Source organism: Mustela nigripes, chromosome 18, assembly GCF_022355385.1.
Source record: "Mustela nigripes isolate SB6536 chromosome 18, MUSNIG.SB6536, whole genome shotgun sequence".
NCBI classification, from domain to species: domain Eukaryota; kingdom Metazoa; phylum Chordata; class Mammalia; order Carnivora; family Mustelidae; genus Mustela; species Mustela nigripes.
This window is the reverse complement of record NC_081574.1, coordinates 28,849,512-28,863,441: the sequence shown is the minus strand read 5'-3', so window position 1 is coordinate 28,863,441 and position 13,930 is coordinate 28,849,512. Positions and strand designations below refer to the sequence as shown.

General features: G+C 43.9%; 1 protein-coding gene across 6 annotated transcripts in view; it reads right to left on the bottom strand.

Annotated features, from left to right (window-relative positions):
* The window catches only part of NRG1 (neuregulin 1), a 226,083-nt gene extending 214,281 nt beyond the window's left edge, over positions 1-11,802 (bottom strand). For all 6 annotated transcript variants that reach the window (XM_059384421.1, XM_059384420.1, XM_059384422.1 and 3 more), the window contains exon 1: positions 11,627-11,802. In XM_059384421.1, coding sequence (XP_059240404.1) covers positions 11,627-11,723 — 97 coding nt within the window. In that variant the 5' untranslated portion in view covers positions 11,724-11,802. The remainder of the gene's footprint in view (positions 1-11,626) is intronic.
* Between the last annotated feature and the right edge of the window lie 2,128 nt (positions 11,803-13,930).

Here is a 13,930-nt window from a genome sequence, read left to right as displayed (position 1 = left end):
GAGAGAGAAAAAAGGGGAAGCAGGTTCCCTGCTGAGCAGAGAGCTGGAAGCAGGCTTGATCCTAGGACCCTGAGATCATGACCTGATCCAAAGGCAGAGGCTTAACCCACTGAGCCACAAAGGCGCCCCTTAGTGGCACTCTTGGTAGAAGGAGTCTTGTGTAGATTTGATCTGAGAGAAGAATAAATGCATGAGGTTGGGGGGATATACTCTTTATTTTGTTAATTCCGAGGAAAGATAATGAATGGCCTTTGTCTTCTCTGCCTCCTTGAAGTGGACCCTAGCCCTTTTCCACGGGGTATGAATAATGTACACATTTTGTAAAAATTATAATGTTGCTTTCCAGATACAACAATATAAAATAACTATTTCTATTGAGGTTTTCCTTTCCAGTCAGGTTAAGGGCAACTGAGAACACACAATACAGTTGACATGTAAAAAAATAACAAAAGCAAAACACAACCCTTAAGACATACATCTCCCATTTCTATCCAATTTAATATATGGAAAATTATGTATTTCATTTTCCATTCAACCCAGTATTCAAATAATTGGTTTTCTCTTGACAAACCCACTAGGTCATTTCCATAATTCCTGTATATCTAACTCTTTCCCAAAATGGATAATGCATGAGCTGTTCCCTCCCACAACCCCCCAGGGAAGATTCTGGGTATAAAGCAAGGTGACCTCACTAAAACAAATTATAATCACAATCTATTTTCTGCATTTGAACTAATTTTTCTGGAACAATACATCAGTCTTCAATATTTTTCTCAGAAAGAGATGACAATTATTTTCAGTATTACCGCTATTATAACTGTTTATAAAAATCTAACTCTTCATGGGCTTCACCACAGGCTCCCTGTTTTTATTTATTTAAAGATAACTTAAAGTGGAGAATACAGAGAGTGCCACAATTTTACAGAGGGAAATACTGTGCTTAATGCAAATACTGTCACTCTGCTGACAGAGAGGACAGAAAATACCAGAATATAAAAGCAGGTTTGATACATACACAAATAATGTCAACTTAATATACAAATGAAAAATATAGCGAGACAATGAACTTAGTACTTTCCAAAACAATGTGTTCCAGTTAAATCAATGATCAATCACTACAATCATCTATCCCTTAGCTCAAGAACCGTAAAAGTTAATAAACATATTAACAGAAAAATGATTTTCACTCACTTACCCTATAAATATTCATTTGCAAAGCACTCTACTAGGTAATACAAGTTACCCTTGCCCATCAAGTCATAAGAGATAAGGCAGGGAAATGTTAGATCTAAAGAACTAATTGCCATGTATTTTAAAAGAGTAAGGGTGTGTGTCTATTATTTAAAATACAAGTGCCCATAACCCATTATTGTACCAATCCATTAAAATATCACTGCTAGTGATCCTCTATTCTCCAAAATCTATAGGTCAAATTTCAAGTTAAACCTCAGGATAAGAATATCTGCTCATATTTTTTTTTTAAAAGACTTTATTTATTTATTTGACACAGAGAGAGAGAGATCACAAGTAGGCAGACAGGCAGGCAGAGAGAGAGAGAGGGGAAAGCAGGCTCCCCGCCAAGCAGAGAGCCCTACGTGGGGCTCGATCCCAGGACCCTGAGACCAAGACCTGAGCTGAAGGCAGAGGCTTAACCCACTGAGTCACCCAGGTGCCCCTCAGCTCATCTTTTTATGAATGTATTACGGATCTGGCATCTAACTTTCACCAATAGTCCAAAGCTACAGAATCTATACCAAATAAATACTTGATATGTACTATCAACAATGTGATAACTATTTACAAGAGCCTGTGTATAAGACCCCGTGAAAAGATACACAGCCTGTATTTATCAAGTTGTCCTCTGAGGGCTTAAAGTTCAGACAACAGTGACACAGACATACAAATCATTAGATGAAAGAACACAGAAAAAAATACTTAAATTTTTATGAACATTCAAACCCAATAAATCATTTTGTGCTTACTTGGTTCCCAGCACAATCCCAAACACTACTCCTCAGAAGGACCACACAAATTACACACAATTTCCCAAACTGGATACACGTGGAAAGGAAGGCTTAAAAGCTCCAGTCACCGTCCAGGTTACACAAGGGGAGGCGGAACAGTGTGGGCTCACATCGGCGCCAGGAGAGCACAGCCCGCGGCCTTCCTTTCAACCATGCTCTGATGGAACCACAGCAGCCCCTCTCCACCACAGGAGGAAGGCAGCACTCCCGAAAGCCAGGCCAGTACTCAGGGGTTCCAGAAACCTCTGCCTGGTGCTGCTCAGTCAAATTCTCCTACTGCTCTGTTCTGAACCACACTTTCTTTAAACATAGAAATTCTCCTTTGGCCCACCAGTTAGGAAAAAAACAGAGCGAATGTTTCTTCTTAGTGGCCACACCTCAGAATAGGGATTTTTACTTTTGAGGTGAACAGCCAGATAATTTTCGGAGAATGCAAAATGCTGCTCAGTTCTGGAGTGCTACCCAAAGGCAGGATACCCTTTGGTTTAGGGAAGGCTAGATCGGAGGGGCAGCAGTGGGCCGCACCCAAGATGGCTTGGCCCCAGGTGTATCCTTTTTTAGCGGGATTTTGTTTCATTCCATTCCCTGTGGAATATATCGGTACAGATACCATCCCTGCTTTGTACGTTCTCACACCACTAGGCTTGGAGAGAAGACACAGAATCATCAAAATGAGGACTTAAAATGTTCATTTGGGTTTCACTTAAACACTGGCTACATAGGTCCATGTTTTAGGCTCGGCTCAAGCCCAACTGAAGTTACAAATGGGTATGACATTGGCCTCCACCCAAAAAAACCCCTGCTGTATATTCGCATATTACATGAACATACAACACAAACACAAAACAACTCTTTAATTTAAAAATCCATAACCTTTACTATAGCACAAACTCAAACTCCTAACTGGAAAGTACACTTTCCAAGTTTCAAAGGGAAGGAGGGGAAAAGGGAAGCTCCAAAAAAACAGGCTTTTTCATAGACTCAAGCATGTGAAACATAATACAAATGCTCCCATTGTAGGCAGAAAACTAATGTGCTGTGTCCGAAATGACTTCCCTTATCTTCAAGCCGACTTTCCATCAACTACTATTAGAGTAAGTTACAAATCCTCTTCTTCTGAAATTGTCCTCCACCAGGATAGAAAGTCTGCGGAGTAAGATGCAGAGAGGGGCAAAGAGACAAGTTCAAGGACAACCAGAAACCCTTCTAAGTCCTGATAAACTTAAGAATAGAAAGAACATTCGAATCACAAAGCGCATGTATTTCTTTTTCTTTTTTTTTAAAGATTATTTATTTATTTATTTGACAGAGAGAGATCACAAGTAGGCAGAGAGGCAGGCTGAGAGAGAGAGGAGGAAGCAGGCTCCCCGCTGAGCAGAGAGCCCGATGCGGGACTCGATCCCAGGACCCTGGGATCATGACCTGAGCCGAAGGCAGTAGCTTTACCCACTGAGCCACCCAGGCGCCCCCAAAGCGCATGTATTTCTAAACATTAAATAGCAACACATACATTGATCTCCATAGAAGAAAGCCCTCCTCTCATGAACATTTGTTTTCCTTTAAATATTTGGAAAATTGACTATCTCCCTCGCTTTTTTTCTCTTTGATTTTTGAATGCATTTCTTAATCAACTATTGCTGATTATAACTATAATTGCTATTATATATGAATGAAAATTCCTAAATAAATGGCCTACTACATGGCTGAAAATTAAACTTTAAGTTATAAAACCTTAGGGCATTAATAGAGAAATGTTTCTATATATAATTAGTATTCAAACTTTTTATGTAAGGTTGAATTCTATGTTTTGAAAAAAAACCACAAAACGTGTAGGAATTTCAGGTTTCAATTCTGGAGTCCTTAAGTTTAAGACATTCGGTATGCAAAACATTTCACTATATTTGTAAGATTTATGTGTTCTGGAAAAAAAATCATTCCAAATTGGAATTTAGACATTTCCTTTTAAAGATTGGTTTTAGATTCACGACGGAATAGCTAAGGAGCTGCCATAACCTTTAAAATTGCAATTTGTCTCTACAACTACGAGGTTATATATAACAAACAGATGCCTTACAGTCACAAACACAAATATACACACTTCTTAAAAACCAGCTTTATCTAAATTTAACCTTACTTATAAAGCAATATAGGCCACTCATAATGAGATGCATTTCCACTTGACAATAAAATTCAGTTACTTAAAATACTAGAAAAATTGTGCTGCTCTAGTACTATGAAGCTGAGCGAAGATTTTTGTTGTCATATTATCTCATAAAATAAAGCCACTCACTAGTGGCTCATTAAATTATTCACCACTCACTAGTATTTCCTCCTCACATCTCTATAATCTCTGTAGAAACAAGGTGGGTAAGAGAAAGCAAGATAATGGTTTTCTAACAGGTCAAAAATAAATAAATAAAAGTTCTACGTCATGGTAGAAATGTGCTATGCTTCTCTCCAAGGGGAAATGCTAGTTGCCCTGACAGTGTGACTTTATGCTGAATTCACTTTTTATTATCATATGTATTGGAGAAAAATGCCATTGGTTCAATGATTTTCTAGCCTGGACTCCTTTATATATTACTTTTAACCTTTTTAAATTACCGACTTTGAAGAATTCTTTCAAAGTTGTCTTTACTATATTATTTAAAATCACACATAAAGCATAAAGCCAAACAACTAAAAGAGAAACCAAATACCAAACTACAGAACACTGACAATAGTTAGTCATGTATAATCTACAAAAGGGACCAGTGCATGTGGTTCAACCTAATAAAACATTCCCTGACTCTCACATCATTGAAACCAAAATTCAACAGCTGCCCAAGGAGCCAGCTGTCTGCCTGATGAAGCTATGGAATGAAAGGTTTGGGACACTGCGGCTGAGCAAAGGCTACTTTCCATTAGTAATTACCTTTTTTTTTTTTTTTGAGAGAGACTGCACATTTGTGCACTTGGGGAAAGAGAGGGAGAGCGAATCTTAAGCAGGCTCCACAGTGAGCATGGAGCCCAACACAGGGCTCGATCTCATGACCCTGAGATCATGACCTGAGACGAAATCGAAAGTCGGCTGCTTAAACAACTAAGCCACCCAGGTGCCCCAGTAATACCTGTCTGGTTTAAGAAACATGAAGAGCAGTACTACTACACTTGAAAAGGGCAGGAGGGGAACACAGCTGAAGATGACCCGTGCTGCGTGGGATCAAGCACGAGCAAGGAACAGGGACTTGGTGACCATGTGACAACATTAGCCCATGATCCAACGGATTCAATCTTTCCTACCTATTCTCAAAAACGGGCACCTCAACCACAGTAGGCTTCTTCAACAATTTTAGCTAGGAGCAGAGGAAACAGTGTGAAGAAATGAGAGCAGATGTGTTAGTAAAAATCCTTTGTTCAAATTTGATGTTTTCAAATATTATATTTCTCATGCCATAGGGAACTCTTTATTTCATTTTATTTTAAAGATTTTATTTATTTGAGAAAGAGAGAGAGATCACAAGCAGGAATAAGGGGAGAAGGAGAAACAGACTCACCGCTGAGCGGGGAGCCCGATGCGGGATTCAACCCCAGGTCCCTGAGATCATGACCTGAGCCAAAGGCAGATGCTTACATGGGGAACCTTTTAAATATTACTAAATCACTTTGAGGTCTCCGAACGTATTCAAAAGGAATTGCTGTAAGGGGCAACTGAAGGGTGCTTGTGAGATGCTAGGTTCTCCGAGGCACAAGTGCTAGTGAACATTAATTTCACAGACATGCCCCGCAAGTGACAATGGAATCATCACCATCAGAAGGATGTACCAGAATGTTCCCACTCAGAGTTCCTCGTGAATTCAGGCTATTTGGTCTCAGTGGAAAACAAATGCCAGTTGAGGCAGCTAACTCTGATGAAATCAGGGCCCTTCTCTTCCCCACAGATTGCCCAGAATATCAAAGTAACTCAAGAAAAGCAGAAAGGAGACATTCTTTGGGGAATAGCAATGTGATGCTCCTGGAGCACCCTCTGGAGGCCACAGGAAGGTGACAGCGGCAAAGGAAGAAAGAAAATTCTGGTCATAGCTGGCCTTCCAGGGGCCGCAGTCCACAGACCTCACTTGAGCTGGACTTGAAAATGTACGTGTTCCATCTTAATCAAGGTGACATAAGACGGATGCATAATTAAGCTCTAGTTTGAATAATGCAAAAGAAATACAAGATGTAACATTCTCGAACAATTGCGTCGTTTTAAAACAGAAAAAAAAATGTGCTGATGCGTGTATTTTCAGCCTACATTCTGAATTCTTTCAGGAATTTATTGCAGAGGCATCTTTTAATAGTTAGAAGAGTGGAATGTGAAAATAAGACATTTTCTTTAAGCACAGAAGGTTAACCAGGGTCCTAATACTTATCAAACTTCTCAGAGCATCCAGCTTTAGCTTATTAAAACTGAGAACAAATTAAGCTCTTTTTTTTTTTTTCTAACACCTTACTTTTTCTAAAGCAACAAACACTGACATCTATTGGCATTTTGGTAGTTCACTTTTAAAAGAATCTATTAAAATTCATACAAGGACACATACATAGGATTATGATTAGGATGTGTAGGATTAGTGTGGGTCCAAAACATCACTTGTGCCTCTGGGGAAATTTCATTTTTATGTGCCTTATTAAGCATATTTTCCTCTGGTTAAAATGAACCAGGATTTAGGTCAATAGTACCTGATTTAATTTTTTTGTATTTTCTGTTTATGAAGGGGAAAGCCCTAGGGTTAACTAAAATATGAGAAGTCCATTTACTTGTCTTTTTGGGCAAATAAAATCACTCACCCCAAATACTGACTTTCACTTTGTTTTCTTTTGTCCTGATAGAACATGATAAACTCTCAGGACTTGGTTAACGCCAAATTTAACGTGTTACTTCAAGAATGTTAATAAAGTGCTGATTTGGGAAGCATCACACTCCTGGAACTTAAACACTACATACAACTATTCTGGCGAGGAGGGGAGAAAACAGACAGTGAGAAGTATGGATTCCCCATGTCCATTATTTATTTATATACGGAAACACCTGCACTCAATTCTGGGCTCTTTGCTGGCAAGAGATTGTTACATTTGATAAAAAGATAACAAAGAAAATGTTCATACACACTTTCCTTTTCAAATGCTGCATACTGGTCCCCAAAGAGAAGATTATACAGTCTATATAATAAAGTGAGGTTTGAGCGTCAACTCTTAAGTGTTGCCAGAAAAGGAGTCGTGTTTCAAAATCTTCTCATAGCTTGAAACCTCAACGTTTTTCTGCCAGAGATAAAATTATGCTGCACCTCACTCTACTTTCAATATTTAGACTAAATTCAGGACCGTTTTCATCATACATATGTGCGGTTATCGTATTTGACATATCCCCTTTTCTCTATATTTACAGGTAGTAGATATTAATATTTATACTCACTCTAATCTAAAGCCGGTATGGAGTTATTTTTTTACCATAAAAGGTAAATTTTGAAAATGATGTCAAATACCCTTGCAAAAACACAGACAATTTGCTTCTGAAGTCATTTTATAAACAGAGCTAACATTTATTGGGCGCTTACTACATGTTGGGCACTGTTTACAAGGCTTCCAGGGATTATCTCACTTAAGCCTCATAATTACTTCTTGATAACAATAATGTTGTGCAATTTTTTACAAATAAGGAAATCAAGGCATAGAGCGATTAAATAACTTTCTCATAAGACCATTAAGGAACGGCAGCACTAGGATTGAAACCCAGGCAATCTGGCTATAGCGCTAAGAACTAGGCAACCTGCTCCTTGCTGTCCGACAGCTAGGCATTTTTATACTTCCTAAACAAAATATACAAAGTACCTCTTAGAACATGCTACGATAATTAATAAATACTAGGTCCCTCATTAAAAAAATATAAAAGCCTCCAGTATAGTGCCCTGCATCGAGTCAGGTTTCCCCTACTCTCATACTTGTTCAATGCTTCCTGGTTATCTACATATATTTATTTTTCTCCTCATTCTTCCATCAGTTACTACTTTATCATTCTGTAGGTATGAGAATAAGATCCCAAGTTTCTCCCTCCCTTTCTGCTTCAAAATAATTCTTCAAAAGAAATCCCATTTCATCCTATAAATAAAACTTAGTGTTTTGAGTAATTACAGAAGGTCAGTGGCCAGAAGTAACCAGGTTGAAAGAGATCACTGGACATTCCTCCTGCTCTGTAAATACACACCGCCCTGCTAGTGACAGCACACTTTACATCCAAGAATGTTTACAAGCACTTCACTCTCGGGAGCCACTTAAAGAAACAGGTGGGTGATGTCATCCAGGGAGCACACAAACTACTGCTCCCCATTTGCTATACTAAGTTTTAGATGTAGTCAAAAATGCCCCTTCTGCCAAGATTGCAGGGAGACCCAATAGCTCCAGAACGTGGCTTAGCTTGATAATGAATTTGTTCCAGGTTATTTTTAAAAAGGGGGGAGGATCTTTTGTGGGTTTTTTTTTTTTTTGGAAGAAAAACATATCAGCAAATGGAAATTCATAAAGGAAGTTCTGAGCCATAAGAGCAAAGCAAACAAAACAGAAGAAAACTCTGGTTTTGTCATTGGGGCTTTGATAGGAAGTTTGTTGAGCTAAATCAATAAGAGGGTGGATATGGGAGGTCTAGAATCTAGGAGACCCAGGATATTACAGGGCCCCTGGTACTACATGGATCTGTGTTACAAAGTCCAGGATTTGCTGAGGTTGCTTATTTTGAGCAAAGAAGAGGAACCAATGAGCCCAGGGGCTTAGGACCTATTAGAGCCATTATTATGGAATAGATAATTCTGTTGAACATCTGCAGCCCCAATAGTGTGCAACTCAATATTCAGTTAATTGTATAAAAATGTGGATGCTATGCAACATAGCCATGTATGTATCACATATCAGTCACACATGTCATATGAAAGTTAAAGAAGCCTTTTTCCCCTGAAAATTTCCCTCCGACAGATGTGTTTATGCCTCTACATATAATACACCGCACTGCGGGGCTGAGAGGCTGTTATCTCAGTATTATATCTCCCCTGACTGTCGTGAAGTAATGTAATAACATCCAAAGAGAAGCTGGGCGGTTGCATGTGCAACATCTAGCAGTTTCCGTGGCCACTTTAAGCAAGGGGGAAACATGGGACCATAGGAGACGAACACAGGAGCTCCTGACCAGCTGGGTGTGCTCCCAGGTCCTCATCGGGGCTGGCATGTTAAGTGGCAACACTATAGTCATGGCACCAGAAGTCATTCCTGGGAGGATGCCTGAGGACTTGAGTGCAAAGAAAGTTGAAACGGGGGTGTGAGTTTCTCCCACAAGCCATTATGCCTGTCAGTTACTTATTTCCCTCAGATAAGGACAAGGACCCTGACACGCCCCATTATGAGGAAAATGACAAGGAGAGAAACATGATTTGAAAGCAATACTATTAATGTCGCATGCTTTCACATAGAGCTGGTTTCGAGATGGCCATTCTTTTCAAATCAATCGAAGAATCAATATTCTTAAGTGGTTTATGTGATTGAAAGAATTTTTTCCCCCTCCAAGGTGCCCTGGAAGAGGTAAAAGTTTCCTCTCCAAAGATGAGGACCACCTGACGGAAAAGGGAGATAAATGTACTGTGAACGAACCTACAGCCAAGTGCATCTCAAGAAGACAGTAAAAGAGAATAGTCATTTAAAGATACCAGTCCATGTGGTTTAGAGGAAATCACCGCTGTGAACTAGAGTACAGAATGAGAGTTACTGAGGAAGCTACTGAACTCGGTGTCAAGGGAGAACATTAGGTCGTCGTCACAACACAGCTGCCCACCTCGTAGATAAGATCTGCAGGACACAGAAATGCCTGCTTGCTCTTAAATCTACCTGCTTATCTGAAATGTCTACGCTTAGGCACGGCTGCTATAAACCCTTGACAAAACGCAAACCTGTTACCTAAAAAGGATGCCACTTCAAACCAGTGCTCCTCCTTAAGTCATCAGACCACCTACGGAGGACCACGGAAACTTCTGAAGGCAGAGTTCATGGGCAGGACAGAGGAACACCTAAATGTCCCTGCAAATGCCTACAACTTTACAGTTTGGATTCCATCCAAGGTCTTTTTAACTTACCACGATGACTTTTGAAAGGACAGCCGATAAAGTCACTCACAGAGGTTGCTAATTTGGCTCCCCATTTCATACCTTGTCTCCAAAACACAGGGTAAAAGTACAGACAATCTCAGTATGCCCTCACGAAGTAAATAAGGTGAATCTGATCAGCAGTATCTTATTATACAAGCATGCACAGCAATGGTCAGTGGCCAAACAATTACTCTTTGTTCAATTTCTGTTTTGCTCAAAACCTGTGGAAGGTCCCTGCCAGTAAGTCAGGTTCTGAAATGCTATCAGCGATGCCAATAAAAGGACTAAGCAAATCTTGTTTTCTTCCTACAAGGAACAGACAAATCTTTCCGCTTATCTTCTCAGCCACAGTATTACCAAGTGCCAGTGAATTAAATTTTCAGAAGTGCTTTATAAAATGTGCTGGGGGATGCTTTAAGTGACTTAAGGGTTCTGGATCAATGAACAACTGGGCACTGCAGAGACAGGGGAAAAAAGCCCTTATACTGCACCCTCTCCTCTCTTTTTTTTAAGCATCTTCTCCACTCTCTCATCAGCAAGTATTTATTCGAGATGCTTGCTCGATTCAAGACACTATCTAAAAGGGTCAGCTCCTCTTAGGGAAATCTAAGGTGAAACCGTCAATCACCTCCGTGTTCTGATTATTAAATACAAGATTTGTCTCTAGAAAGCCTCAACTGCCACTTCATCCTATTATATAACCAGTAAGCAGCTGGGTTCAGAAATGTAGATAAACTTTGCTTCTGGGAACCCCTTGGGAACATAAATTAATCGTATTTATCAAGGAGGTCCTGAAAAACAGAACTGCTAAATTTAAAGTTTGAGAACTGGTTCCTGGCACTGGGCTAGATTTTATCTGCTTCGCTGATCTCTAGGAATCCCTCTCAACTGACCTGAGGTCCAGTATCTCAAGGCTGAACCAGGGTGCACGTACGCACACACCGCGACCCTGCACACCGCTCGCCCCAAGCCCAGCCGCGCACCAGCTCCCGGGGCCTCTCCCACGACCACCCGGCTCTGGCAAACCGGCCAGGCACGCCAAGCGGAGACCCGTTCCCGCTTTTCTCGCTAGAGGGCAGACGGGGCCCGTGCAAAGCCCTGGCGCCGAAGGAGCGCGCACCCAGCCTCCGCTCCCGCACTCCGGTCCGGCTCCGGGCTGGGCTCAGCTGCGGGGCGCTAGGAAAAGGCCGAGCCACGGAGCGCTACGCTACCGGGACCCTCGGAGGGCGCGGGTCGCGGCGGCGTCCCCCAACCCTACGCGCGGGGTGCGGGCGCCCTGGTGAGGCCCCGCGCCCAGGTGAGGGGCGGCCCCACCGAGAGCCAGAACCTCCCGGCTCGGCGGACGCCCAGGAGCAGCGCCAGGAGCCCGGAGCGCAGGGCGCGGGGAGCCGAGGGAGAGGCGACGGCAGCGGAGGCGGAGGAAGAGGATCGCGGAGCCGCGCCGCGCTGCGCACTCACCTGGGCTCTGGCCGCCCGCGGGGAGCGCGGGCTTCTTGCCGGAGCCTCGGTCCTTCTTGCCCTTCCCCTTGCCTCTGCCTTCTTTGCGCTCGGACATCTCGCCCGAGAAACGCACGCTCTGCGCGGACCGCTGCCGGCGAAGGCGACGCGCCCCAAGTTTGGTCCGAGGGCTTGGATCGGGTTTGGGAAAAGTTTGTCCCTCGAGGGAGAGAGCGCGCGGCCGGGCTGCGGCACTGGCGCGGCGCGGGGGCGTCTCCTGTCGCCTGCGGGGAGCGGCGCGGACGCGGCGTGCGGTCCGGGCCACCTGGGGCTGGCGCTCGCTCCTTCAGCCGGTCGCCCTCGCTCTCGGGGCTGCTCCTGTCGCCCGGGGAAGTCCTCGGTTCCCGCCGCGCTGGGGCCCGGCGCTGTCGGCTCCGGCGGTGGCGTCCGTCCGGCGCGCTCGCAGCCCGAGGAGGGAGAGGCGTTCACCGTCCTGCCCGCGCTCCCATCGCCCAGGCAGCCGCCGCCGCTCCGCTCCTGCCCTCCGCGCGAGCCCGGAGTTCCGACAAGTTTTGGGGAACTCCTCGCCGGCTCTTTTTCAATTGCCCCACAGCCACCCACCTCCCGCCCGCAGGTTGGAGACTGGCGCCTCCTTCTCCCCCTCCCCTTGCCTCGCCCCCTCCCTGTTCCCCACCACACCCCCACCCCGAGGCGCGGACACGCCACCGGGAGGAGCCTGGGCTCGGCGCTCCCGGGAGCAGCCCCTTTCCCTCCCCGAGCCTGGCCGGGCGGGGGGCGGCGGCGCGCGGCGCGGCTGCCGGGAAGCCCCGACAGGGGTCGCTGGAAGCTGCGCGGAGACGCCGCCGCCGCGGTCGCGGGAAGCCAACCGGGCGGCCCCGGGAGATTCAAAGACCGAGAAAGGGACCCAGGGGGCTCCTCGCTCTCCTCCGCTGCCGGGCAGCCCCAGAGGTCTGCTCGGTTCCCAGCAGTGCGGAGAGACGTTGGAGAGAAAGTCTGGAACTCTTTACACCTGCCCCCGGCCCCAATTCAGGCTCTGGAACCCTCGGGAAGGAGAAGAACTTATGCCTTTTTTCCAGGAGAGTTTGGGGTTCGTTCCTTTCCTACTGTAGTGAGAGTCCCACACACGAGTAGGGCAAAGACAAACCAAGTGCAAGGGAATACGGGTGTAAGACTGTTCCAGGTACACAGGAAGGGCGCAGGGAACCCTAACGATGGACAGATCGCACCATCTTCCCAGATTTGCTCCGTGAAATGTGTGTGTATCCTGCGTTCGCGTGTTTCACAACGTGCCTATCATAATTCTCATCGTTAGCTTTAAAAAAAAATAGTAATAATCTAGCCTCTTCAGAGAGGGTGTCCTAAACTCACTCTCTCGTTACAACTTGATTTTCAAAGGAATTGATAAAACCTGCGTTAAAAGACGATCCACAATAAAATTACTGCAATGGCTGGGGGAGGACTATGGGTGGGGGGTCACTCAATTCCTGCCCAGTGAAAAAACAAGCAGGGAGGGGTAGATTTGGGCTAGAGCGCTTTAATTCATTAACGCCAGCTTCGTTGGATTCAAACTTTCCTCCAGACTGCGAGTGAGACCTACTTCTCTTTTCCTTGTCCTCCCTCTGGTGGAGAATTCTAAAGAGCAGTAAAATCAAGAAAAATGTTGGCACACGCTGTTGCAAAGGACAGAAGTTAGAGGCCAGAGTAATCCACACCACGGAATGATCCAGAATCATGAAAAGAACACATCCTCCTAGTTAGATCACAGCTGTGGCTAACTTAGAACGCTAATTTAGCGTTAGACTAATTAGTTAGCTAATTCAGCGATAGAGGGACTTGCTCCTGATTTACCATTCTCTAGAGCTCATGCTAACCGAAGTATTCCATGCTTCCTGACTTCTCGGTATATATTGTAATTGCCACCATTTAAAGAAAGATGAAATCTGAAGTGCCCCCTTGCTATATGTGTGGGAAGGGAGGGGTCAAAAACATGCATTTTAAAACATCCTAAAATAAAAAGAATTTTATTCTTGTTTAATCTGCAGCGTAGTAAGAACTGCTGAGAGATATCTTAGCAGTATTGCCATCATTATTTATTTTGAAAAAGTTTGATGGGGGCGCTTGGGTGGCTCAGTGGGTTAAAGCCTCTGCCTTAGGCTCAAGTCATGATCCCAGTGTCTTGGGATGGAGCCCCACATCTGGCTCTCTGCTCCGCAGAGAGCCTGCTTCCCCCTCTCTCTTTGCCTGCCTTTCTGCCTGCTTGTTATCATTGTCTGTCAAATAAATAAAATATTTTTAAAAAGAAAG